Source organism: Lepisosteus oculatus, chromosome 1, assembly GCF_040954835.1.
Source record: "Lepisosteus oculatus isolate fLepOcu1 chromosome 1, fLepOcu1.hap2, whole genome shotgun sequence".
Classification (NCBI taxonomy): Eukaryota; Metazoa; Chordata; class Actinopteri; order Semionotiformes; family Lepisosteidae; genus Lepisosteus; species Lepisosteus oculatus.
The window spans coordinates 20,656,422-20,683,258 of record NC_090696.1 but is presented as its reverse complement, the minus strand read 5'-3'; the positions used below and the strand labels follow the sequence as shown (position 1 = coordinate 20,683,258).

Below are 26,837 nucleotides of genomic sequence, written 5' to 3'. Positions count from 1 at the left end.
TGTCCTGTCACCCTTCTCTCTCCCTGTCCTCATCATGTCCTGTCTCCCTCTTCTCTCCTGGTCCTCTGTCCCTGTGCTGTGTCCCTCCTCTCTCCCTGTCCTCATCATGTCCTGTCTCCCTCTTCTCTCCTGGTCCTTTGTCCCTGTCCTGTCTCCCTCCTCTCTCCCTGTCCTCATCATGTCCTGTCTCCCTCCTTTCTCCCATATGCATTTTTTGGAGTACAAATGATCAACACAAAGGTTGATGTATAAAATTGCTTTCTTTCTTTTGGGAGTAGGTGAAAGATTGGTTTTAGTTAGGGAAGCAGTACATTAGTCTCCCCCATTTTGATCTGTAAACTAGACTCCAAAAAGAAGCAGTCTTGCTCATGATTTGATTGTGAAGGACTATGAGATTAGTGGTTAATCAGTTTCTTGTCTCCCTTTCTCTCCCTGCCCTGCCCTTTCTCCGCCTGTCTACCTTGCCCTCTCCACCTTTCTCTCTTGCAGTCAACTCTGCCCTTCCACAAGGACCTCCCGAAAGCTCTGGGAGCTGGCCTCTTGCCCAGCCCCTTGGCTGTTGCCGCAGCGATGGCAGCTGCCGCCTCCTCAAACCCATTGGCTCTCCGGGCAGCTGCAGGCCCCGCCCACCACCACCCGCACCACCACCTACTGCAGGGGCCGCCCCTCGGCCACGCCCTCTTGAGACCCGCCCCCGGGCCCATCCGCACTTCTCATGGGCCAATCCTCTTCTCCCCATACTGACGCGCCTCCCCACCTCACGGCCAATCAGCAAGCACTTCCGAAAGCACACTGTGAAAAACAAATAAGTCAATAAGTAACATAAACAGATTAAGAAAAAACATCCAAAAGAAAGAAAGAAAAGGCTGAAAAATAGAATGAAGGACAGAGAAACATTACAAGCAAAACAGACAAAACAAGTGGCATCTTCCCTGCACTGGGCCCCTCTCTGTCCAGAGGCTTGCTCATGCAGTGCTCCTGACTGCTGCCGGTGTGCAGGAAAGTGGGGAGGGCAGGGAGATGTTCAGTGCACTTCCACCTACCTCTGCTTACACCCCCACTCCTCTGAACACCCCTGTAAGCTGACAGCATCCTCCCTCTCCAAAATCCTGGAAACCGACATGGGGCGGTAGTGCAGAATTCCTCAAAATGACATGGCCAAGCCATCGACAGCATCCTCCTTTTCTCTCTTCCCAGAAATAACTGTACAAATCCCAGCAGAACTGCACCCTAATACACCACACTACACTACAAGTTAATTCTTTACATTTATACTGCGCCTTTCATCCCAAAGGACTCCAAAGCACTTTACTCAAATAAAGGGACCCACTTCATCCACCACTGAAGTGCAGCCCCACCTGGGAGACACCCAGCAGCTTCACTGCACAGCAGCTCAGGGGAAGAGACAGACACTGCTGCTCCCGGTGGATTAATGGGGAGCTGTAGAGAGGACAGACTGTACAGCCCAAAGAGGAATTTAGCCGAGACACTGGGGTGAGCACCCCTCTTACGAATAGTGCCCTGGGATCATTAGTGACAAAGTAGGTGGGTCCTTGGTTGAATTTTAGCATCTCTGACAGAGCAGGGTCCCTGGTCACTGTACAGGGGTATTAGTTTGTATGTTCTGGTCCAGAGGGAAGAGTGTCACCTACTGGTCCACCAGCACCACTTAGAGTGGCGACCTGGTCTTCCTTACAGGTCCCCTGTCCCGATACTGATCAGGGCCAGCCTGAGCTTCTGGGATCTGACCACATCAGGCTGCAAGTTGGCAACACTGGCAGTTGGCTGCCAGTAATACTGCATTGTGCAATCCTCTTCATCACCCTGTGCGGTCTCATGAAGGTTTAGTGGTTATCCTGGCTGTGTTGACTCTGACACAGGGCCAGTCTTGTGTACCATGATGCTCTTAGATGCTTGTTGCTGTGATTTGCACCTGACACACCTCTGTAGGGTCCCATCCTAATCCCTCTACCCCAAGTAGAGCTTTAGCCCAAAACCAGCCCAGCGGTAAAGCCAGTATAGCGCCTTGCTCTTCCTGTGCTGGGCAGGGATAGACAGGCCAGCTCGCTGATAGAGGTGTAGGGGCTGTTTCACGCAGTGCTGTGGGTCAACCTGCGTCTGGGTTGTAGGCTCTCAGAGTTTACACAGACGGAGAGAGGGCTGGGGGTTTGCTTTGTGCAGAAGAGAGCAGGGAGGGAGGGAACGCTTAATCTACGGAGCTCAAAAAGAAAGAGACACAAAGCGGACAGTTGGAAGATTGCAGGGGGTGGGTGTCAGGGATCTACGGACTGTATCTGGGACAGGTAAATGCAAGAGGACAGGAAATAAAAAAGAGCAAAGGAAAGGGGCAGAGTGTCTGGATCAGGATCGGCAGAGTGCCGAAGAAAGGAGTGAAGAAAGTGATGAGTGAAACACCCAGAGGAGAAACGTGTGACTGGCCTGGCACTCCTCGGACTTCAGCACCCCACAGGGACAGAGAGGTGTGGGGCTCAGGAGAGAGAAAAGACACCAGGGCAGCAACCAGCGCAAAAGTCCAAAGGTCACAGGAAGTGACCTTCTTCCTCTGTCTTTCCATTATGACTTTCTTTCCTGAATCTAAAGCCATGCAATGCATCTGTTTTAATTGTTTTATGATGATGATGATGATGAATTATTTGTTATTATTAATGATTATAGTTTTGTTTTATTCTTGTAGAACATACTGATGAGAAACTAGCGATGTGAAAATTACAAAACGAGAAATGAGTATTTTTGTATGTGGATGCGAGAGGCTGCAGGTCATGCACTCCAGCAGGCAGGGAGTGTGGGGCTGAGAGGCAGGCGGGGGGAGGAGTTTATTTGGGGCCAGGGGGCCTGGGGGACTGGGAGGCAGGCAGGGACAGAAGTGTACTCAGGCCCAGTGTGCAACGTGCTGACAGGAGGAGAAATGAGACTTCCTCTTCCACACACACAGTCTCTCCTGCTCTGATATGCTACAAGGAACGCGGGCTGGGCCGGGTCTTTACTATATGAATAAACTGCCCCTCCTAGCAACCCCCCCTGTTGGCCGAGGAGTTCAGAGACATCAGAACTGTCCCAAACAATAGGAGACCATTTGGGCTGTGTGGCTCGTTTAGTTGTTGGGTCAGAGGATTCCAACAGTCCTGAAAATGTGGAAAGAGGGGTAATGGTGAAACCCGTTACACAAAAAGAGATTGCCCAAGGGCTGAGGGCTCTCCTGTATGCTTCAAGGAACAGCCGGACAAGATTGCAGAATAGAGCAGTATGAAGAACAATGTATGATACTAGGCTCTGAGAAGATCTATTTCATTGGGATACACTGGCAGCATGGCGGAGGACCTATTTCACAGGCCTTCTCCTTGTCAGCTCTGCTTACTTAACATGGTTATTAGTCTAAGCCTAGGTATAGTCATGCCCCTTTCTCAGGCTGTGCTCCTTAGTCCTCAGTGTCTCTCAGCTGAGCACGGGTACGCATGTCTCACAGATGATGACTGTCTGTCAGTGCCTTCATCACGATCATATCACCATTGTGTTTGGAAGAGCACAGCTTGTCCTTGTGTTGACCAAAGCAAGACAAGCTGTTCATCTGAAGGCGTGCGATGGGACAAGTGGAGCTCCTCTTTGACGTGTCTAAATGTTCCTTCGTTTCACCATCTGTTTTTTAAATATGTGCTGTGCTGCTTTGTCCAAGTTGATCTGCTTCACAACCTCTTTGTACTCTTCACGTCATGGAGCGTGAAAGTGTCTTAACGTTTCCTGAAGCCTCTTCATGCTTACAGTAGGAATGTGTTAAATTCTCATCTGTGATGGTTTAGCTAAGTATATTGTTTAGTGTTGATATTAAAACCACAGCGATGCTTGGATCTCCAGTTCCTGAACAGAAGTGTACCCACATCCATCCCTACAAGACAGAAGGCACTAAGGCTGGCCATCGTGGTGCACACTGAAGGTAAAACAGGCTACAGGCTCATGAAGAAATGTACTAATAGGCCATGACCAGACATAACTTAACGGAAACCAAAAAGGGAGAAGGAGAGAAACCTTTTTAATACTTTCCAGACATCTTCCTTGAAATATGCAGCCCGGAACTCATCTTTCATGTAATGCAAAAGTATTGAAAGAAGAATGCACTTCTGCCAGGCCCTAGCATGAAATGTTACAGTCCAGCTGTGACTGCATCACATCGGCGTTTCAGGAGACTTTGCTCAAACTTGTTTTCCACCAAGAGCATCGCGTGTGGAATTGCCCGTCTGTTCCCTAAAATTAGTCATTTTCACTTAGCGCTTTTAAACAAAATCTTATTTGGAGGTGCATGTAATTGGCATTCATTCAGATTCGCCATGCTGTGTGTCAGTTTGCAAGTGCAGCTGTGGATAAGTTCTATGGATAAGTAATTTTTATTTGACTTTTGTTATGTAGTAAGTTTTTTTTTTTAAAAGTGCAGTACACTTAGCGATTCGGTAAATGCTTTATGAATACGGCCCTCTGTTTGGCCCGGGCGTGTGAATGGCCAGGCTGAAGGCTGTCAGTTGGTCTGGCTGTCTTACTCCAAGATCTGAAGGAGGAGCGTCTGGGTATTGGAGGATCTGGACAATCACCTGCCAGCCGTCGCTCACTCGCGTTTGCTGGAGAGGCGGGGCTTACTGCTTTAAGCCATCGGCTGGGACACGGAGGCAGGAGAGTAACCAAGAAAGGACAGAAGAAAGAGTTTTCAAGAAGCCCAGTCTATGCATTTGTTAATGGACAAGCCTTGTGGGAGAAAAGGCGCTTTATACAGTATATTCTGGATATTTCCAGCAGCTTGTCTCCGATATCCAAGAATCTTGTTGGCTTCATGGTCAGAGCACGTGTCCTGCCCTCCCAAGACAGGTTAGCTGTGTCTCATCCACAACACAGGCTCTAGTTCAAGGGGAAACAGACTGTTCCATTCCCTGAAGTGTGGTGGGGGGAGGCCCTGTGTGAACACGTTACTGTCCCAGCAAAATAGTGCTGTTTACATGGAAAACTGCAGAAAAGATAACCTTCTTGATATATTTAGTTAATGACGTGGTTAATATATTTAAGGTTTAAGCCAAAAAATTAAAACTCATGTTCCTTATCCAACTCTCTTTGCTCCACCCTGTCCCCCCTATTTTCGTCTAGATTAGGTCTGTCTATTTACAAGTTTTAAAGACGAGAGGCTTGTTCAGCAAGCGGCCAGCTTTGTTGGCGGTGGCAGGAATGCACCACTATCCCCCCTTCTCCTCTCCCTCCCCCTGCCCCTCATCACACTGGCACAGGGAAACAGACACCAAGGGAAAGAGACGACAGGACCGAAGGGTTTGCCCAACTGTAGCAATACTTAACTCCTGCAGGCTACTCTCGTTTATTGCAATAAAACAGTCTGTCAATCAATAAAATATAATATAAATGCAGCAAAGAAAAGAGACTATCAGTACCAAGAACAACTTGTCAAGAAAAAAAATGTTCCCTATATATATCTAATGAAATTAAAAATAAAAGATTAAACCTCTAGAGCTTCCTTCTTGACAGTTTAAAAAGTGAAAAATAAAGACTTTTAAAAAGCATCTGGAGTGGTTTGTGATCGTTTTTCTCAGTGTGGCAGAGGGGTGAGAAACCAGCACTGCTGGGATTTGGGGGAATTGAATATATTTCAGTACATTTTATTTTTCCGCTACGTTTCAAAAATATCAATAAATGTGTCAAAAGCACATTTCACTATAATTAAACCAGACAGAAAGAGGTGCAGTTTCCTTTTCATGATATTTCCATCTAGTTTAATGCTGAGGATCCAAATAACACCACTACACTACTGAAATATTGTACCACCAAAACCAAATAACTAAGCTTTACTATACTTAATTTTTTTAGTTGTTTCTTTTTGAATAACCATATCCTTCTGTTTTTTTTTTTTTTAACCCAGGTTAAAAATACGCTGGTCGCGGCCAGCATGACAGTGCTGTGCCTGACGGGCGGCTGTCGGATTACTGGGCTTTGAATCCGATTCCTCTGGGTTTCCGAGTCTGTTTCCGGGCGGCCTGTCGCCCTCTGCCCAGCCCCGAGGGGGAAGGAGAAGTTGACTTCAGCTGGGAAGCCCCAGGGAGGGGGTGGTGGGGAAGAAGGGGAGAGAGAGAGGGAGGTATGTGTGGGGAGTGTGGGTGTGTGGGGGGGGGTTAGCTTTGCTGAAATTGAGCAACAAGTAAGAGCTTAAAACATGACGGGACAAGGAGGACACACGAGTGTGTCTCGTGAGCTTTGCGCAGGGAGGATTAGAGAGGGGAGAGAGACGGAAGGAACGCCAGAAGACGGGAAAAGACACACAGCCAGCATCACTGACCCAGAGAGAGACGGGTAACCGAGTCTGGAGGGCGAGATCTGACTGCATTGAGGTATGAACTTTTTTCTTTCCTTCTCAATGCTGAAGTTGTTAGATAGTTTTGAATGGAGGATGACAAGCCAAGGGGCGCACAGCTGTTTTCCATTGGCCAGCTGTGTGCCCACGGGTGGGTACCCTCACCACTTCACAGCAGATTGAGAGGCGCAAGCTTTGACTAGGTCGCTGTGCGCTGGCTGTTGCTATCGAAGATGTGGGGGACAATGGGGGCAGTGCAGTACAGCCCATTTCTGTCTGGTGGCCTGTGTTTTTCATGGAGAGAATCGGGCACAAAGAGGCAGTGAGAAACGCAGGGAAGCTCAAGGCAATGGCAATGCGAGGGAGAGGCTACAGTGTGAGCACAGGACCCCGGCGAACTCAACCACAATCACCTTCACTGTGCATTAACCCACTAGGCTTCTGAAAGTGTCCTGCACAGGAGAAATAGTTCAGGCAGGTAGCTGCGTCAGCATGCATAGGCTGCAAAGGAACGAGTCATAGGTTTGTTCCATGCTGAAAGGAGAAGAAAGAAAACACAACGTTTCGGCCACCCGAAGAAGGCTCCACAGCCAACGTTGTGTTTTCTTTCTTCACTTTTCAGCATGGAATAAACCTATTACTTGTTCCTAAACAGAAGAAGCCCACTGACTTCACTCTCATGGGGAAAGACTTAACTCTGTTCTGTCCACCATTCCCTCTAGCCTGATATAAACATGGATCTTTGTTTGTATCAGTCTATATCTTGATCTTTTTGATCTGTATTCCTGTCTGTTAATCTGGATCTATCCATCTGTCTCCATCAACCTATTTCTTGATTTATCTAGACTGTTTTGTTATAGGGGTACTGCAGCATGGGAAGCACCATCTCAAAGCACAAGTCCTGTAGAAACGGGGGTCCATCATGCACCGTAACTCAACCCCTAACCGAGTCCCTCCTCAAACATTTTTCTTACTCACCCCTGGCCTGATCCAGCTCTCACCACAGCATTTGAACCAGATATTCAGCCTTACCCTACGCTCCACATTCAACTGTAAGACTAACTCAATTTCTATGCTTCACCAACCCAAACTCGACCCTGGCAGGGTCGTCTTTATGAGAGTGAAAATGTATGGTACTGAAGGGTGAGTGCGTTAGCAAGGGGCTCAGTGAAAATGACTTGTGACCTGATAGCCTGTGGTCTTCCTTACAGGAAGCACAGCTATGCTTACAGGGGGAATGGCTTCAATATGTGACCACCAGTAACAGTACAAGAGGTGAAGAAAATAGCTTGGCTGTGTCCATTAGAAAATGAACAAGAGGATCTGCAATATGCTAACACATTGCGTAGACCATTTATTTTCGAAGCGCTTCTTCCAATTCAGAGTCACATGGGAGCCAGAGTCTATCCCAGCAGGCAATGAGTGCAAGGCAGGACCCCGGGCACTCTTGACAGGACACCAGTCCATTGCAGGGCAGACAGACACAGAACACCAGGGCCAATTTTTCCAGAAGCCAATTAACCTGCCAGCATGTCTTTGGACTGTGGGAGGAAGCCAGAGCACCAGGAGTAACCACACATGAACATGGGGAGAACATGCATACTCCACACAGATAGCAGCCCAGGATTTGATCACAGGGCCCAGGACAGCAATGCTAAACACTGCACCAACATGCCACCTTGCACAGAACACATTTCATTTAATTAAAAAAGATGCAGTGTAGCTCCTTTTGTTTTACCAGAAAGGGGCTGGGGGGGTGGAAAACCACAGACGTCTCTAAGTTAATAAATGTGGTTTATTGTCATGCTTCTCCTACACAGGAGCTCATAATACATGAGCTAAATACAGTCAAGCTAAAAACAGTTCAGAACATAGTCAGAACTTGTGTAGCCTGTGCAAAACGGAGCACCTCTGCTAGCCTGCTGTGCTGCCTCACTTTTGCAAAGCATGTTTAGAGACTTCCTGAGTCCTGATTCAACAAAATGCAGAGCAGGACTTGGAAGCCAGCAAAAGCATACCTCACAACAGGGGCCAGCTCCAAGAAACATGGTCTTTACAAATACAGTTGCAATGGACAGTGCACAAGGACAGCCATTCCATTCACTACTAGACTATTCCCATGAATATGACATTGCACTGGACATATAGTCATGTTGCCTGTGCTGGTGGGCTGGTGCTCTCAGCTGCATCAGCCCTGGCATGTAGGGAGAAGCAGCTGGTCGAGCAGGTCAGGTCAGTGTCTCCCAGAGGGGGAGAGCTGGCAGCCTGGGGGTGACCTGGGCAGGTCAGTGTCCTGCAGCACACTGGGCCTCCCTGGAGGTCACTTTGCTGCACAGTGTGGCCGGAGATGGCAGGTCACAGCCTGTGAGCCTAGACACTGTCTGAACAGTTCTTGAGCCTTTGTCTGTCACTTTGCGAAGCCCCTCCAAATCACGCTGCCCCAGCAGGGGAAAGTGCATTCTTGGCACAGTTAAGGCATCATACTGAAGCCTGATAAAGGGTGTTTAGAAGGGACACTTTTCTTCTTCGCATTATGTGAAGAAAGTGAGCAATTAAGAGGAATAATAATGATTCCTTACACTTATATAGCACTTTTCCTTACAGTTATATTGCACTGTTCACAAAAGAACATTAAGTGAAGTATGTTATAGACAGTTAACTGAACCTATAGTACCGAAAGTGTGCATAGTATCCAGAGAGTTCAGGTATTAAGGCATCTGTGGCAAAGTACTGTCAGACAAACAGTTTTCAGCCACCGGAATGGCCTGGAAAGTATGAATCAGGAACCAGCAGAAGAAGCAACAGGAGTCCTGCACTGGTGTCTGCTGGTTTGCTCGTGTCTGGGACTGTCCATGGCCCCTGTGTATCCTGATTAAGAAAGACCAGGTGAGGGGCCGCAGGAAGTTTGACAGAAACTGGAGACATTGAGAAATCGTGTGAGTGGTGGGGAAAACCCAGCGTTCAGGGGCTGGTGTTGCATCATGGGCTCTTGGTGCACACAGAGAACACAGGAACAGCAGAAACGTCACAAACCAGGAGAGCTTATTTCGCCTGTCTAGTCTGTTTGATTGCTTGTGGCTAATAGATTTGAGGATCCCATTCAGTTTCTTGAGGTATTCCTCTGTTAAGATAGAGTAGGAACACTATATTTTATATAGCACCTTTAAAAGTAGCTTCCGGTAGACAAAGAAAAAAATAAAAGCTGCTATACACAAACTCCACGCCCGATGTTCTGAAGGATAATGTAGTGGTGAGCGTGTGAGTATATTATCCAGGTCTCCTGTGTCCTGGTCTTTGATCCAGCTGGGCTTCCAGTTGTTCAGCTGGTACTTTAATTGCACATTTGTCTTTCAAGGCCTATACTGTAAATATGAACCTCTCAGGCGACTTCAGAATGTTACAGCAAGAATTTCCATCTCTCCCCAGACAGTAGTGAGTCAAAACATCATTTCTACCAGAATTTCCGTTGTGAATACAGGCAGGATGACCACATGTGCACAGTGACACACTTGTGCTTGGTATCCAGAGCGCAGCACATCTTCCGGTCTCTGGGCTCACCAGAGCACGTCCGGTCACGGTCTTCCTCCTTATTCAACAGTGAGGAGGAAGAGGGCTGAGGGGACTGTTGTCACTTTGGGCTTTTACAGGACATCCTGCCTTCTCTGACACAAGAGTGACTGACAACAAAACACACAGAGACATATTGCATCATACGTGCAAAAAGCTGTGTGGACAAACTTGTCTGGTTATGCTACTGGTTCTGAGTCATGGAAATTGCTCAAGATCAGACTTGACTGAGGTTAAATTAGTTAACTGAGGTTTGATGAAGTGGAGCAACCCCTTTACATCAGGTTTCACGCTGATCAAACCTACAGCATAAATTCTGTCATAAATTCTGTCACTTTCTTTTCTACAAAAGCTGATTGTTCTGCAAGACGCCTTTATCAGAATATAAAGAACTCAGTTTACCTTTTGCTGAAAATGATATGATTTATATATATACACTGATGGAAAAAAGAAACGCAACACCTCCTCCTCCTCGCTCTGGCCCTCCCGTCTTCGTGGAACAGGCCGAAGAGTGACTCATCCGTGAAGAGGACCTGATGCCACTGCTGACGAGTCCATCTGTCTGGCCCAAGCCAGTCGGGGGTGATGTCTAGGAGGTGTGAGCGGAGGGCCTCTGACAGGTCGCCCTGCTCTAAGGCCAGCAGTGCGGAGCCTCACTGTCCTGTCACTGATGTGGGCATTGTGTCTGCCAGCAGTTTCAGCAGCAGTACGGGTGGCAGATCTGAACCGACCTCTCAGATGAACCGGTCTGATGTGTCGGTCCTGCTCTGGCGTGATCACTCAAGGGCGACTGGATCTTGGACGGTCATCTGTCCTGTCAGTCTGCTGAAACCTCCTCTGCAGTTGGGACACAGTGGAGTGGTTTACTCCATAGTGTCTGGCAATGCTGGCACATGACATGCCTGCCTGCAGCATGCCAATGGCCCTCTCCCTTGCTTCTGGTGACAATCGAGGCATTATGGATTGCCCAGAAAACTGACTGACTCTGTGGGTTTTTGTAGGCACATGACCTAGCCTTTGAATTAAGGCCTTTTTAAAGGTGACCTGATCAGGCATCATTCCACCTGGACTTCGTGGGTAAAAGTGCACCTAACGAGCTTTTGTGCGATTGGCAAGTTGTAATGCCTCACTGCTCAAGCTGTATTGCTGGTCAGAGGGCTTAAAACAAATTCACAACGTTTTGTGAAAGTACATAAGATATAACTATAGTATACTCATTCCAGAAAATGTTGCGTTTCTTTTTTCATCAGTATATATATATATTAACAACCACTCTAATTAGATTAATAGATAACTTAGATTAATTCGATAAATAGAAAAACAACAACTTAACATTCAGCTGACACATGAGCCCCGCTGACCCATTTGGTAGTTAATTGTTAACTGATCCCAGGATCTCACCCAGGTGTTTTTTAAATAACACCTGGGAATTGTCTACAGCTACATGGCTGGGTAGCTTGGTCCATTGTCCCACCACCCTTACTGTAGAGAACAGTCTCCTGGTCTCAGTCTTATATGCACTTCCAAGAACAGTAGTTTCCACCTCTGTTCTCTGATCATGTTTCACTGAAGAAGTCCGTTGGGTTGACTTTATACTTTTGAGTGTTTTGAATACTTGGATCAGGTCTACTTGTAGTCTTCGGTGGTAAAAAAAAAACTGAAAAGATTCAGGTCCTTCAGTCTGTGAGTTTATTATTTTGGTTCAATGTTCAGAATTATTTGGTTCCTGTTCTTTGGACCAATTCCAGAGCAGCAGTATATTTCAGAATGTGTATAAACCTGTGCTCAGTATTGTAAATTAGAGTAGCTGGGTCGCCATCTAGTGGTGAACAAGGAACAGCAGCAACATTTTTACGTTCTTGTATAAATGTTCATCATCAATTCATCAACTACTAAGAGCTGTTTATTCAGAAAAGACCTGTTAAGATCTGTGTGCTGAAGCTGTGGAAACAGTACAGCACACTGTTGAAGTGGGGGTATTTCTGACACACTCAGGACTCACTGAAGAAACAAATTAAGATAAAAGTCTAAACAAGCAACCACCTAAACAAAGCCAATTAGCACTGGAGATTTCGATCTCAGCAGGAATGAAAACCAGCAGATAGTGTTCCTGCGGGACCAGGGTTGGGAGCCACTGATGTAGATGACCTTGATACTGGATTGCAGTTAACAGTCAAGTAATGAGTAATTATTAATTAACCAATTAAGGCTCACAAGTTATGTAATTAACCAATTAGTGGAATCTCAATCCTGCAGTTGAATGTAACAGGGTCTTTTCCCTTCCTCTGTAATTTAACATTAGGCCATTTTCCTTGTAAAAGCATGTCATGTGTTGCTGCAGGTAGAGTATTGTCTGCTGTGAATTAATGCTCCTCTCTGCTGGCAGGATGTCTGTGAATGGGACCAGCGATCTGGGTAACGACTCCTTCTCCTGCTACCATCCCAGCGTGGTGGGGTACCGCTACTTTGGGGTGCTGTGGGGCTCCTTGGTGGTGGTGGTGGGCACGGTCGGCAACGTGCTGACGGTGCTGGCCTTCGCGACGGACCGGCGCCTGCAGACGCGCTTCAACGTGCTGATCGTCAACCTGGCGGTGGCCGACACCCTGTACTGCGCGGTGCTACAGCCCACCAGCGTGGACTCCTACCTGCACCTGCACTGGCGGGGGGGCGCCAGCTGGTGCCGCATCTTCGGCCTGCTCCTCTTCCTCTCCAACGCCGTCTCCATCCTCACGCTGTGCCTCATCGCCGCCGGGCGCTACCTGCTGATAGCCCGGCGGCCCGTGTTCGAGCGCGTCTTCTCGCGGCGGGGCCTGGCGCTGCTCCTACCTGCCACCTGGGGCCTGGCGCTGGCCAGCTTCGGGCCCCTGTGGCCCGTCTACGTCTTCGCCCCCCAGGTCTGCACCTGCAGCTTCCACCGCACCAGGGGGCGCCCTTACACCACCATCCTGCTCTTCTTCTACTTCTTCTTCAGCCTGGGCTGCGTGGGGCTCTTCTACTTCTTCATCTACCGCAAGGTGCGGGTCGCCGCGCACGCCCTGGACAAGTACCGGCTCAGCCGGCGCTCCAGCCGGAAGCGCGCCCCGCCGGAGGCGGACAGCGGCGTGGAGAGTGGGAGCGCCACTCACAGCACGGAAATCAGCGGCCACGGCCCGGGCAAGGCGGAGACGCAGAGCGCGGACGCCAGCGGGACCCCGCGGCATTGTCCCGACAAGCCCGGGAGCCAGCTGCCAGGCACCGCCGCCTCTACCCCCACCGCCCACCAATCACAGGAAGCCCCCAGCAGGAAGTCAGGAGTCCCCACTTACGTAGCGTCCACCCCTACCCCAGCCCCGGCCCCAGCCTCGGCCCCCAACCCGGCCGCCTCCTCCCCCGGGGAGGACGGGGAGTTCAAGCGCGTGACCCGGATGTGCTTCACGGTCTTCCTGTGCTTCGTGTTCAGCTTCGCCCCCTTCCTGCTGCTCAACATCCTGGACGCCCGCAGCCGCGCCCCGCAGGCGCTGCACATGTTCTGCGCCAACCTGACCTGGCTCAACAGCTGCATCAACCCCGTGCTGTACGCTGCCATGAACCGGCAGTTCAACCAGGCCTACCGAGCCCTCCTGGGGGCAGCGCTCCGGCCGCTCGCCTGCCTCTGGAGGCCCAGACACTGAGGGCCCCTGCCCAGTGAAGTCGGAGCATGGTGAAGCTCTCCCACGATCTACACTGTGACCTCTAGTCACGCGCGGATCTGTCCGGCAGATCCGCCGTGTTGCCAGTTCTCAGGTGTGCACTGGGCACTGGACCTTTTCTTTCCACTAAAATGTGACGACACCGCCGTATCCAGGGAGTTTCCGAGCTAAGCAGGCACTGCCTGACTGTTTGCTATAGATGTATTCATTTTTAAACAAGCATAACTGCTTTGCTGCTTGTATGTACTGTATGCGTTACTCTCTGTAAGCCCGGGAAACGTTTGTAGCAGGATGTTTACTGTGTTGTTCTCCTTCCCCTCTCCGGGACAGGGGGTGATGTTGTCCTGAAGCCTGTTATGCCTTAGAAAAGCTGGAGCAAAGCAGATCTTGAGCGACGCGGGGCTGAGCTGCTTGTGTTGGGCTGCAGTCCTGAGGGTCGTGCAGGGTCACTTTAAATCTCTATGAGATTCAGGCCCGGAGACGGTGCTTCATCTGCTCCCTTCAGCAATTAATTGGTTCAATTAATTATCCAAGCACTCTGCTGAAATGAAACCATGAAATCTCTGTAGTCATAACCCCATAAATATTAATGTACCGTGTCCTTTAGCGTGTGCCTTTGACAGGCATAGTCTCTCCATGTGGCAGTATATATATATACATTATATATAAGCATGTATATACATTATGAACAGGTAGCTCTACTCCTCAGGGGCCATGAGGTCGAGTGATTTTCACTCCACCTCTGATCTTAATTACTTATTTGAAAGAAAGCTAAACCATTAGGGTTTTTTTTACATTGCAGTTGTTCTTTTCCTGAAAATCACCTGTAAATTTAACTTGTGAAAAGCGTATGGCTTTGGAAATGGGATAAACAGGCAAACCGTCAAACCTTTAATCGGATCTGTTAAAATGTTAAAACACCTGCTGGACTATGGACACCAAGGTCCAGGTTGGTGAACCCAAGTGTACACTGGCCATACTGTAGCCACAGACAGTACAGTGTGTACATTCAGGCGAATGGGATTGTCTTAGCTGAAGGCCTGGATAATTGTTTACTTAGTTGGCTAAGTGTTCTATAGCATGTCTGTGTGCAAAGCAGATGATGGGTATTATCTGGAACAGGTGACTCATTAAGAGAGTAATTAGTTAACATCTTTATTAGGGATGTTCTGGATGACTTGCTGGGAAATCAGCTGGGGAAAGAGCAGTACAGTCATGTCTCTGAGTAGACAGTGGCATTAAAATCAGATTAAAATCAGAGGAAGTGAGGGTCTATTAGAAATGTGTTACTGTATATGGCTCATTTGGTTTGGTTGTTTATTGTTGCACTGCAGATTGTGTTAGGGTATTTGCCTTTATGTAATAAAAACGGTCTGTGTGCTATGAGGGATAAGTGCCTAGAAGAATGACTGAAGAGGCTTTGGATGAATGATGTTCCATAGGACTTCAGGACAAAACAAGTTTTGATGCTTAGACAATTACTTTCCCACCTAGGATTACTGTTCAACAGTGTATTTCAATGGACATTTCAACAATGAGTAACTAAAGACCACTTTCTTATGAACTTCAATCTAAAATAGTCTGTGAATGTGTTTGTTTCTTCAGGGGAACGGCTGACTTCTCTTTAAATACAAATGTATCTAATTAGCTAAAACATGCCTCTTTAATATATCTATAAAATTTGCCTTTGTTAAATACAGAACTTATAAATACTTGCATTACTGACCCATCCTGTTTCTTTATTTCTATTTAGCATCAAGCGAGGGATCATTTTAAATTGTTTGTTCCAATGCTCTACGGTAACTGTACAGTTGTGAGTCATAGACCTAATCGTAAAGCACCACAGTCATGTTTTCATCCAGCTGAGCTCATGGTGACTCCATGCAGACAGCACCCTAGGAATTGAACCCGGGGCCCCAGGACTGTGAGGCAGTACCAACTACTCTTTAATACAAGCAATTTAATGGCTTCTTGGTCCAAACACAGTTCAGTTAGAACAATCCCAGTAAGATCCAAGAAGACTGTCACGCCCTCTACTCACCGCATTCTCACACGGAAATGCACCCGCACTAATTACACCCCAGCCCTGAGCACTTCTGGCAAACGACACCGCCCCTGCAAATCAGCCAACCACGACACTTCCTCAATCAACGTACCTTCTTCTTCACACAGTACTTAAACCCCTCTGTCTCCTCTGCTCTTGGCCTGGTATTGGTTGCTCTTTAGAACACCTGCCTTGCCTTTGTATCACTCTTGACTCTTGACTCTTGACTCTTGACTCTTGACTCTTGACTCTTGACTCTTGACTCTTGACTCTTGACTCTTGACTCTTGACTCTTGACTCTTGACTCTTGACTCTTGACTCTTTGTTGCCAACCATGGAACTTTACCTACGACTGCGCCTACCGTCTCGCCCCTCGGATTTGGAAACTCTCTTGTTGCTCTCCTCCTTCGGACCTTCGGATCAGACTTCTCGACTTCGACCTCTGCCTCGCCCTTCTCTGGTTAGGAGACCTTCGTTCATGCCTTTTGCCTCTCGGACCTCGGATCCCTTATCAGACTTCGCCTCTCGTTTAACTCCTAAGGTACCGCATAGGTCCATCCTCCCGTTTGCTAGCGGGTTACTCCTGACAAAGACACAGGACTAGCCCAGGACCAGATCTTCGTACAGGAGAGAGCCTCAAGGAGTCAGCTCCAGAACCTTCTCCGTCCTGGCCCTGTGATGTTCTCATTTCTTCCATTTTGTTATTTGAGCAGTGCTTGATCTAAATGCTCTCTAGTGAGCCAAGACCTTTCATCCAGTTCTTAAGATATTGAACGAGAGCTGTAACTCATCAATCCTTACTAATTTATCTGTTCCACACCTATTCTCATCCAGGTGTGTGCTCTGGAGGTAAGTGGAGCTCTTCGGATCAAAGGGTCGTGCTATGCAAGTGTCTGATTCCCACCGGCACTTCGGCACCTCTTAGAAGTTGCTTGGATGGAAATCAGATGGCACACGCTTAATAACCAAGGAAGGGTGGAGCTCTAGTTGCTACATTTCTTCGAGACCCCTGGACTGAAGACCGGGAGACGCACAGGGCTCCTCCAGGGCCCAGGTTGAGCACCAGTGTTAACACCCTTAAACTGCCAGCTGCTGGGCCAGTTGAGCTCTCTGAGGAACGCCCAGTGTCTTTCGCTTTTGTTCTTGAGATATTAAACGACGAACCTGAAGATCTTCTCACTTTGACACGTATAGGAGGTTTCCTAGGGCTTTTTACATTTGGTAACCCTAAACTTTCACTTCATTTTGTGACGTTCTTGGTGTTTCTGCCCTCGCCGCTCCTGCCCTGCCGTTCATCCCTCACTGCCAGGGTGCGAACCCGGGTCTCTGGCGTCACGCTATGGGGAACTTGCCAGCTGAGCTAAAGGAGACCTCCCTCAGCCCGGGCCGCTGAGATCCCTGTGATACGCAAGGCCGTATTCGTTACAATTACAAGTACAGCTAACCCAGCTCCAAAACTAGGTTGGTTTGGTTTAGGAAATTAAAAAAAACTGTAACACTTCTTACATGTGAAGTGTTACAATTGTATGATTAGACCGGTTCTGTAACTGGGGGGGACAAACCCAGAAGATGAGGGGACCCTCCCCCTGGAGCGGAGCTGAACCCGAACTGCACCAGTTTCCCTTCTCCTCCTGCAACTCCTGTCTTTGGTCAGGAAGGCTGGGCTTCTGAGGGTTTCCCCTGCTGCCCAAACCCCACGGCGGGCGTCGCTCGAGAGAGACCCGGGCGACGCCGAGTGGCTCTGGCAATGCGCGGCGGGAAAGGGCTGCACACGAGGCAGGGGCTGACCACTCGCTCCTGCCCGGGATGTCCCCACTGCCGGGAGAAGCCCGCAGGGCGCAGGCTTGTGAAGGGAGGATGCCCAGAGACGACAGAACTGTGGTTCTCATTCGCTACATTTCAGACGGCCTGTGGAAGTTCGCATCAACTCGGATGTGCTTGGGTGTGCTCGGATGCACTCCGGAGTGAAGGGTAATTCTCAGAAAGCTTGCAGTCGGTTCCAGCTCCTGATCTCCAACTGCTTTCCTTTTACATCAGTTCTGCTTCCTCAGCCAATTAACATGCACAGTATAATGAGACAGGATCAACACGTCAGCCGATAGGAAACATCCAGCTAATAGCACTCCATTTCAAAGTGGCTGCATCACAACCTGTGTCCGTCTAATTCGTATCACATTAATCTGTTTCAACAGCTGAGTAGCAAAGGAACTTCTAGTCCGGTATGCTTGTAGTCTGTCAATACTGTCTGTATTGGTCTTAGTAGGACAGGTGTAGTCATATAACTAATTGAGAGTGCCATCGAGAAGGTGTTTTTGGGGTGGTTTCAATGTTCGAATTCCAGAATTAAGAGTTCTAGAATTGCCCTATGAATCACATCGAGGGGTTTCTTTCATTCTATTTCACTTGTTTCTTTTATCTGTTACATTATTTAAGCCGATATGTCTATCAAAAAGCAGACTTGCGTGTACAGTGCTGATCTGGACAACCGTCTCTACGGCTGGGTATTTTACTGTCTCCTGGGCCCTCCCGGGCTCTGAACACAGAACCATTCTCGACTCAAGAGCCCTTGTCACTGTTCTGTTTCCATTCCAGCTATCAGCCAGGTATCAGTCAGTACCTTTCAACAATGGTGCATTCGATGTGACTCAGACCAATCTTTTACCCGTGCTTTTGAATTAACTTTAATAATTTATTTAATAATTAAATGAATTTCAAAAAGGCTCTTGCCCGTCTGTGGTTAATTGCACAACTTCAGCGAAGTATCGGTGGTTGCAGCAATTTGCACTCTCTATGTTGTAAAACGGGGGCTTGAGGTCACGAATTGTCTTTAATCTGTTTTTATTATTGCCTCAGTCCTTCCGCCCCGCCTGACCTCAGCCCGTGACAGGCTGGGGCCACGCGCTCCTCCGCCAGGCTCCCAGTAGCAGGAACTCGCGCGTCTTTCTCAGCGGACGAGCACGAGTTCCTGTTTTTAGCATTTCCTGCTTCGAGTTTGAGCTACACAGCTATTGCCTGTGCACGGGTACTCCCAAGTATAACGTTCCGTAAAACGCCGCTAATGAAATCAAGTGAAAACAACAACGCACTCGCCCCCAAAAAAGAAACTACAATCAGGAATAACGGAGTTGGAGCCTCTCTCCGTAGGCGGCCGTTCTCCGGTACGAGAAGCAGGAGTCGTGCAGTGACAGTATCCTGTCGCTAGATGGAGACAACGCCTTGTTTTGAGTCCGCAGGCGGCGGAGACAGACTTGGAGGCCAAGTCTGGACCGATTTAGGAAATGAGAGCTTTGTACCCCCTCTGTAGTCAGATCTGAATTGATGGCGGAAGAATTAGTCTTTATTTGGATTGTAGTCTGTTTTGAACAGTGATGACTCCGAATCATTCTACAACACACTTCATTCTGCCGATCGAAATTGATCTCGTCTTTATTCACTCTAGTCTTACCGTAAGTGTACGGCTGAGCTCAACCCTGTCCTCACGTACTGTGAATGTTTAAGTGTAATGCATTGGAATAGAGGCGCCTGCTAAGGAAAGAACAATCCAGCTCGACTCCCGGCGCCTCGGAGTTCAGCGTCATGGTCAAGTCACACTCCTGGAGAAACTGGGCAGTGGACTGCGACTGTAAACTGTTTTTGATCCCAGAGCAGTTGATGACCACTCCCATGTAGTAATCCACAACGAATTTATCACTCAGGTTGATTCATAAAGTATAAGTACTTAGGTGTACACATAGACCGTAACCTGTGCTGGTCTACTCATGTTGAGAGTGTTTGCTCATCAATTCAGCAGCGCTTAAATTTCTGGAGAGCGTTTGGGGTTCGACAGGAAGTAATGCTACTCTTTTACCATGCTAATAGTTTGGTAATCTATCAGTTTATTTAAACATTGCAAATTACCCGCCTCATCCACACAGCTTTGAAGGTCGTGGGAGTGAAACAGCACCCCTCCCTGTAGACAATCGTTGAAAGATCCATAATCAAACAGGCAGGAAAAATTATATCAGATCCTTCCCACATCCTCAACTCTGAATATCAACTTCTTCCTGCTGACAAACGTTTTAGGGTTCCCAAATGTAAGTCAGATACAAACATTCCTTTGTTCCACTCTCCATTAAAGCTGTCGACGCAAATGTTAAGGATAAACACAATTTTGACTCTTACAACCCACTTGAGCGCAATATGTTTTGTGAGGTGTTATAAATGTTACATGTTGTTACGTGTTATACGTGTGCAATAGAGTGATGTGCAATGTTTTTCTTATTTTTTTGTAATAGAATAATGTGCAATGTTTTTCCTTTCTTCTTTTTGGTTTGCATTCTATTTAAATGTACAGGAGTGCTGTGTGTCCATAAAACAATTCCCTCAGGGGACAATTAAATCTTATCTTATACATATATAACTAATGTTTATAAAAGGGTGTCTGTTTCACGAGATTAACCCTCCTCAGAGACATCCCCTCAGATCCTCAACTCTCAAGAATAACTTCCTTCATCGAGTCATGGCCGAACGAGGACAAAAATTTACTTGATTATCACCGAAACGGCACTACCAGGTGCATCTAAGCAAAGTGTAGCAATTGTGGTACAGAATGAATAAGAATTTTTATGACGTTTTAGAATACGAGAACCGAAAGGTTTTTGTGGTAAAATCTCAATTTCATTTCAAATATACAGTACAGTGTATTGGGTTATATCCTATATCACCGTTATTCACCCCACAAGTCTAGGTTTTAAACTCCAGATTTTTCAGGATAATAGAAATATATTCATGTTTCATAACTAAAAAGCTAACTTCAGCGGCAACTGTCGACGCTCCCTGGAGCTGCGAGCTCGAGCGCCTGTCTATTGGGGCACGTGTCAGAAACCGCTCGAGCTACTCCTGCAGGCGCGTGAAGCTGCGCGTGCCCAGCCCTTCACAGACCTGCAGATCTCGCCTCGCGCGGACCGGCGGACGGAGGGTGACGGGCAAAACACCACGGTTATCGTGAGTAAAGATGACAAAAAACATCTACGAAACTTGCTTTCGCATCGCGTTGGTGTCGTGGCCGGGTGTTCAGTGCAGGTATTCGTCAGGATTTACGGTGTGGTGCTTTTCTGTTACAGCTCCTGCCCAGTTGAGAAGTTTCCGAGTTTCTTATTGGAAAAGCCTGAGAGAGACGAGGCAGTTGGAGCATTTCTGTGTCTTAGATGTGATGGTGTGAAGATGATTGGTTTTGTTTGATTCACGTATTTTCCGATACACAAAAAAACAAAATCCATTTCTTTCTGTAGCTACATGCGACACACAAGACGGAAACTTTCTGGTCCGGGTTTTTATCCTCATGTGTTCCCTGGTGCTACAGTACATCACCCCTCGGTATCGGTTCAGTTTTTAAGAATGTAAAGGTTCATTATGTTGTGTCCTTACGCAGTTCTTATCACGAACCACCCCCGGCCCCGAAGAGCCAGATTTCCAGGTTAATTAGGACCACACTTTCACGGGGGTGTTTGAAGACCTAATTCGAACATTTATACGTTTATTTTTGCTCCACGAAACGTACCCCCGATTCGCCCGACGGGACAGAAAGCTGTTTCAGAAGTTACTGGAGCTCCCTGCTGAGCGCAGCTCGTACTGTGGGTGACGCCGAGAGGTCTGGAACCGTGAATAATGTCTCAGTCCCGCGTTGTAAGCGCCACAGAAATGCAAAACTAGGACGAACTGATGAACACAACTGTCGTGGCCTGGTAAAAAAAAATTCCGTATATAATTGGTGTGATTTTAAATGTTTCGTCCTGTGAAATTCTCTTTGCTTCGGCAGTCTATTCGGTACAGCCCCGAATGAAAGGCCAAAAGGGGCTGAGCGCAAATCTGGCATCTCAGTTCAACGGAATTAACTTGATGCCCGCCAAGATCTGTCGTGATTTCTGTGTTAAGAGCTTTAAATGGCGCCCGCGATGCACCGTGTTGCTGCGCAGGTAGTGAAACGGGCTGCAGGAAAGTGGGAAAGGAAGGGAGGTGTGTGGAGGCTTCAGGTGTTGCGGTTTACACGTGTTGTTGTTCGTGTTTTGATCGCGGAGCTGGAGGTTGGTGGCCGCTGGTTCTCGCCGAGCAGTCAGGCGCGCCTCTGCGGTTCGACAGACAGGAGAAGCGGGGGTCTAGCCCTGCAAGGGTGTGGACTTCAAAGGCGAGAGGGACAGGATACAAATAATAATGATGAAAAAACAACTGTTGCGAGAAACTTTAGCTTAACTGATGCTCCAAACGTGAGATGCGAGGTGCTAATTCAAACCGGAGCTGGGTCGCGCTGTGGATCCGAGGGGCGTATCAACCCAAGCGATTTTGCCAGACTTTGTGTTTTTACCACACTGCGTTGAAATAGGTTTTGACCATGAATCTCGCTGCGTGCTCTCTGGAGTTGCAGTTGGGCGGCTGCGGACGTGTTTTGATGCAGTGCGTGCTCTTTTGGGGTTTCGATGGATGTTTGTGCCGCAGCTTCGCTGACATTTCGGAGGCGCCAATGTATCAGGTGAAGGAGGCTCTTCTCTTGCTTCCAGCCTCATCCTTCAGCAAACGTTTTCAGCTTCTTTCGCACCGCTGCAGGGTGGCACAGGGGTCAGCATTGCTGCCTCACAGCACTCGGGCCCTGGGTTACAATTCCAGTCCTGGGGTGCTGTCTGGGTGGAGTCCGCATGTTCTCCCATGGTTTATATGGGTTTCCTCCAGGTGCTCCAGTTTCCTCCCACAGTTCAAAGACATGCAGGCAGCTTAATTGGCTTCTGGGAAAACTGGCCCTGGTGTGAGTGTGTCTGTGTGTGTTCTGTGATGGACTGGTGTCCGATGGACCCTGAATTAGATAAAGAGGTTGGAAAATGGATGGATGACATAATCATTTCTATTTTTGCTATATATTCAAGAAATTTGTATTTGAGATGAAAAGATGAATTTGATGCAAAAGTACAGAATGTCGCCTTTCATTTCTGGATATTTCTGTGCTTATATGGCGTGCAGGTTCAGAAGAACACCACTTTTTGTGTTTTATCCCCCCATTTTAAGTGAACATAGGTATAGGGAGAAATTAACGTAAAGTAGTATAAAACGTGATTGTTTGGTTGCTGATCTTTTGGACACAATAACTGCATCAAGCGTGTGACCCAGGCGACATCGCCAGGTTCTTGGGTTGTTCTGTTGAGATGCTTTGCCAAGCCTTTGCTGGAGCCATTTTCAGAAGCTGTTTGGTTTGGGGGGTATCTGACCTCACTCATCCTTTCAACAGATGTGTAACGAACAGTTCTATCCGGACCCTATGTGGACGACACGATCCAGAATAGTGAGGAAGGAATGCACTAGTCATGCAGGAACAGGGATGAAAACAGGGGGGCGTGTCCATACGGTGCTGGTGATCCGGGGAGGTGTGGTCGAGGCGAACAGTCTAAGAATAAATCCAAAAGAGGGAATCCAAAAACGAAAGCAAAAGGTCCAAGGCTGAGAAATCTGTCCAAACAGGAGATTAAAATCAGGTGCTGGGTCGGGACCGGCTGGGGGAACAAGGACAGGAGCAGGAAGTTAAAAACATGACGGAGCCGGGCACAACCAGGTCCTGTGCTCGCACGATGCGGGGATCAGATGCAGAGCCCCGGGTGAAGTGAGCGCCTGGCTCCTTACTGAGGAGTTTTTGGCTCCTCTCCTCCGTTGTCTTCTGGTCTTTTCTGTTCTGTATTCACAACATGTAAGGTCAATTGCTTTGTTAAGGGCCCTGGGGCAACCTTGTTGTGAAAGGCGCTAAATAAAAATCCACTGAATTGAATTGAACTATGTGGTCATTACAAGCAATGAAGAATGTCGTTGTACACCTTGATCGTGTAACTGGCATTGAAATCCACTTTAAAAAGTTTTAAATATTTCATGCTGTTACAAAGGTTACGAATCTGAGGCCACTTGCTGGTTAATTGAGCTGAGGATCTTATCCAGACCTGTCTTGAGAGATTCCAGGGTGTTGGCTTTGACACCATGGCTGGGAGGCTTGTTCGAGACTAAAGAAGTCCAGTTTTATCATCTGTCCCAGTCCTTTAGATGTTGGAGGCATGAGCAGTTCTATAAGACCTACTGGATGCAATCAGGCACCCATTGTGTTGCAGGAAAAATGTGCTTCATTTTGCTTTAGTGATTCATTTGTTCAGGGTGGCTCGATGGAAAAAGTACAATGCATTGCAATACAGGACAGTATAGTAACATTGCAATCAGTTTCTAGTGCTATACTATAGTGAAAATTAAATTTAGTCCACAATAAATCCATTATATGGAAGCTTATTAGTGCTACGGAGAAAAAAAATCACAATATACAAGATAGTATTGCATTAAAACGTGATAGTTAATTTGTGAACAGTGTTGCCTACTATATTAATATCTTGCATTATATATATATTGTTCCATGCAAAGTAGCATTGACTTTAACAACAGAAGAGTATCGCCATGATCCTCCTTTTGCAAAAAAATAATCTAAAAGATCACATGCACTGTCTTTTGTATACATGACGTACAACACCCTGTCAGTGAGCACTCCTGGGTCAAATGCATGTCATTTTCACAGTTTCTGTGAAATGGCTTTCCAAACCTGATTTTCTTGATGTGAACCGGGAGAAAAATGTACAGTTCATAGGCTTTTGCCTACATTGAAAAATATACATTTACTAAGATTTAACAGTAAGACTTATAGCTACTGTTGTCTTACTGTTACTGCTCTTGTTGGTCACAGTAAACAGCAAACCAACAATCAACAACAATAAACGGGTTGGGTGCCTTTCTAGAATTATTTTTCTTTCTGTTTGGCATTATCCTATCTCTTTACATTCACGTCTCTGCAAAAGGACACAGAAATACGTTTTTTTCTCCCTTTAAATGACACGTTTCCTGCATTTTGCTGTGTGATTACAAATTTAAATGTATTTGATGTAAGCATACTGTAGTCTAAAAGCTTTTGAGCTTTTTGTGCTTAAAGACGTAAAAAGCAACCAACAATAACATGAACGCGCTAAGTTTTCTGTTCTCCATGGTGCTAATAAGCTTCCCTACTATTATTAGTGGAAGAGGAGGACACTTTGACCCAAAAGGCTTTCCTACGGTCATGTTTTCAAAGTGAAACCTTGATTAATGACTCCCCCTTAAGGAGAATGCAAAGGAAGAAGTGCACAAATAGATTCCAACTCCGACACATTGGTGTAATCTTAACCTCATGTAGGTCAGGTCTGAAAAGCAGAAACAGCTTTGAAGCAGTGTGGTCCGCTGAAGCAGTGTGTGTCTGATGTTCCTCAAACCAGGCTGCATGCTGCAGCTGTCGGTATTGTTCTCTTTCTTGAATGTCGCCTGCGGACGTGCTTTCTGTGCTTGACCTGACCTTGCTGGTGCAGGGTGGTAGTTCTCAGCTGTGCCAGTCCAGGTGTGCCAGGGTCTTGCAGCACAGGTCGTAGTACAGAGCACAGGCACAGGTTTCTCTGGTCAGAAAGCATGATCAGTTGCTAGTCTCGTTAGTGTGCTTCACATTGGCTGCAAGCAATTTTATTTAAGCCTGAGGGTAGGGAGGTGGGACAGCAGGGTGGCGCAGTTGACAGTGTTGCTGCCTCAAAGCAGTGGGGCCCTGGGTTCAGTTCTGGACCTGGGGTGCTGTCTGTGTGGAGTTTGTATGTCATGCAGGTGTTTGTGTGGAGTTCCATAAGGTGCTCCAGTTTCCTTCCACGGTCCAAAGACATGCTGGTAAGCTAATTGGCTTCTGGGTACACCAGCACAATACTATAAAGGGGCCTGCTTCTGATTAAGACAAGCAGCTGCTTGTTTCTGACCAAGAAGGGGAACTTTTTTTGTCCCGAAGACAAGAAAGACAAAAGGTTCTCAGAATCGTCAAGGCTTGTGTGTGATAGTGATGGAATCAAGTGCCAGGCTGACAGTTTTTCAAGTTTAAAAATAACAGCTCCTAAAGAACAGCTGCATGTTTTACTCTAGAAAAGCAATCCTGCTGCCGAAAGTAAAAAAAAATTAGACACTAAAAAGACAATGAGCTACTTAAATTTTTTTAGGGACCATGGTTCCTAAATCCATGCCTGTGTTATGGTCCTGAACGGAGCCACTGGAAAATAACTCTATATAGGTCTCGTTAAAACAGCGATCACCTTAGTGAATGTAAAGTGTTTCCAGGCTGTTGCAGTATTGCTGCCTGGGGGGGTTACCTGCCCTTGAGAGCATGCGTGTGAGAGCTCCCAGTCGTTACGGCAACGGCTTCCGCTGGCGTGATGTGGAGACTATAAGCAGGATGTGTGGTAATTCTCCTTTAAATGAAAACTAAAGAGAATATAGAGCACCGCTAACTGCACTAGAAATAGAGGCTTGTGTACGTCTCCATATACAGTACAGTATGTATCTGCACCTCTCACGTTATTTTCTAGCACAAATCGGTGTAGAGGAGATGAACTGTTGCCGCTGCAGGAACTCGGGGTGCAGTTTCGATATCATTTTTTTGTGTGTCTGAGATTGAGATAAACTCTTATTTCTGTATCTCCAGGGGAATCTAGGGCAACTGACAGGAAGCTACACCCCACGAAGAGCCCTGCAGAGCAGAGCACCTGGGTCGGCCTTTGGGAGTGAGCCTGTGAAAGAGGCGCAGGTCTGAGCGCTCCCTCGTGCCGTACTGTAACTGCATCCAGCACGATCCAGCGGGAGCTCGGGAATGAGAGCGCTCCCCTGTGCCGTACTGTAACTGCATCCGGCACGATCCAGCGGGAGCTCGGGAATGAGAGCGCTCCCCTGTGCCGTACTGTAACTGCATCCGGCACGATCCAGCGGGAGCTCGGGAATGAGAACGCTCCCCTGTGCCGTACTGTAACTGCATCCGGCACGATCCAGCGGGAGCTCGGGAATGAGAGCGCTCCCCTGTGCCGTACTGTAACTGCATCCGGCACGATCAGGCGGGAGCTCGGGAATGAGAGCGCTCCCTCGCTAGGTCTAGGCCCGTCTCCGGACAAGCTGAAAGTAGCCCAGTTAATACAGGCGCATACCTCCTCTGTGAGTCTCACCCTGCAGTTGGTTGCAGTTTGTCTCATTTTATGTTTCACAGTGCAGCTTTTGTTGCAGTTATCCATCTGTTGTGCAGTGGCATCGACTGCGAGGTGAGGTATTGAGTAGTAGTGGAGTTCTTCTTGGCGCCCTCTGGATTTAACTCGGACTCGCAGGTCGGTCCTGG

The 26,837-nt window shown here is 47.6% G+C and overlaps 3 protein-coding genes across 7 annotated transcripts in view; all 3 read left to right on the top strand.

Moving 5' to 3' along the window:
• Positions 1-2,344, top strand: part of znf385a (zinc finger protein 385A) — an 84,061-nt gene extending 81,717 nt beyond the window's left edge. For all 4 annotated transcript variants that reach the window (XM_006629412.3, XM_015344475.2, XM_069187204.1 and 1 more), the window contains one exon: positions 490-2,344. In XM_006629412.3, coding sequence (XP_006629475.2) covers positions 490-744 — 255 coding nt within the window. In that variant the 3' untranslated portion in view covers positions 745-2,344. The remainder of the gene's footprint in view (positions 1-489) is intronic.
• A 3,848-nt stretch (positions 2,345-6,192) lies between these two features.
• Positions 6,193-15,305, top strand: gpr84 (G protein-coupled receptor 84). The gene is made up of 2 exons (XM_006629434.3): positions 6,193-6,389; positions 12,306-15,305. The coding sequence occupies exon 2, from the start codon at positions 12,307-12,309 to the stop codon at positions 13,567-13,569; it is 1,263 nt and encodes a 420-aa protein (XP_006629497.1). The 5' UTR covers positions 6,193-6,389; position 12,306; the 3' UTR covers positions 13,570-15,305.
• Positions 15,306-20,491: 5,186 nt separating this feature from the next.
• The window catches only part of itgb7 (integrin, beta 7), a 29,334-nt gene continuing 22,988 nt past the window's right edge, over positions 20,492-26,837 (top strand). The window contains exon 1 of one of the 2 annotated variants that reach the window (XM_069187191.1): positions 20,492-20,614. The gene's annotated coding sequence lies outside the window, so the exon portion shown is untranslated. The remainder of the gene's footprint in view (positions 20,615-26,837) is intronic. The other variant, XM_069187188.1, reaches the window with a different exon arrangement.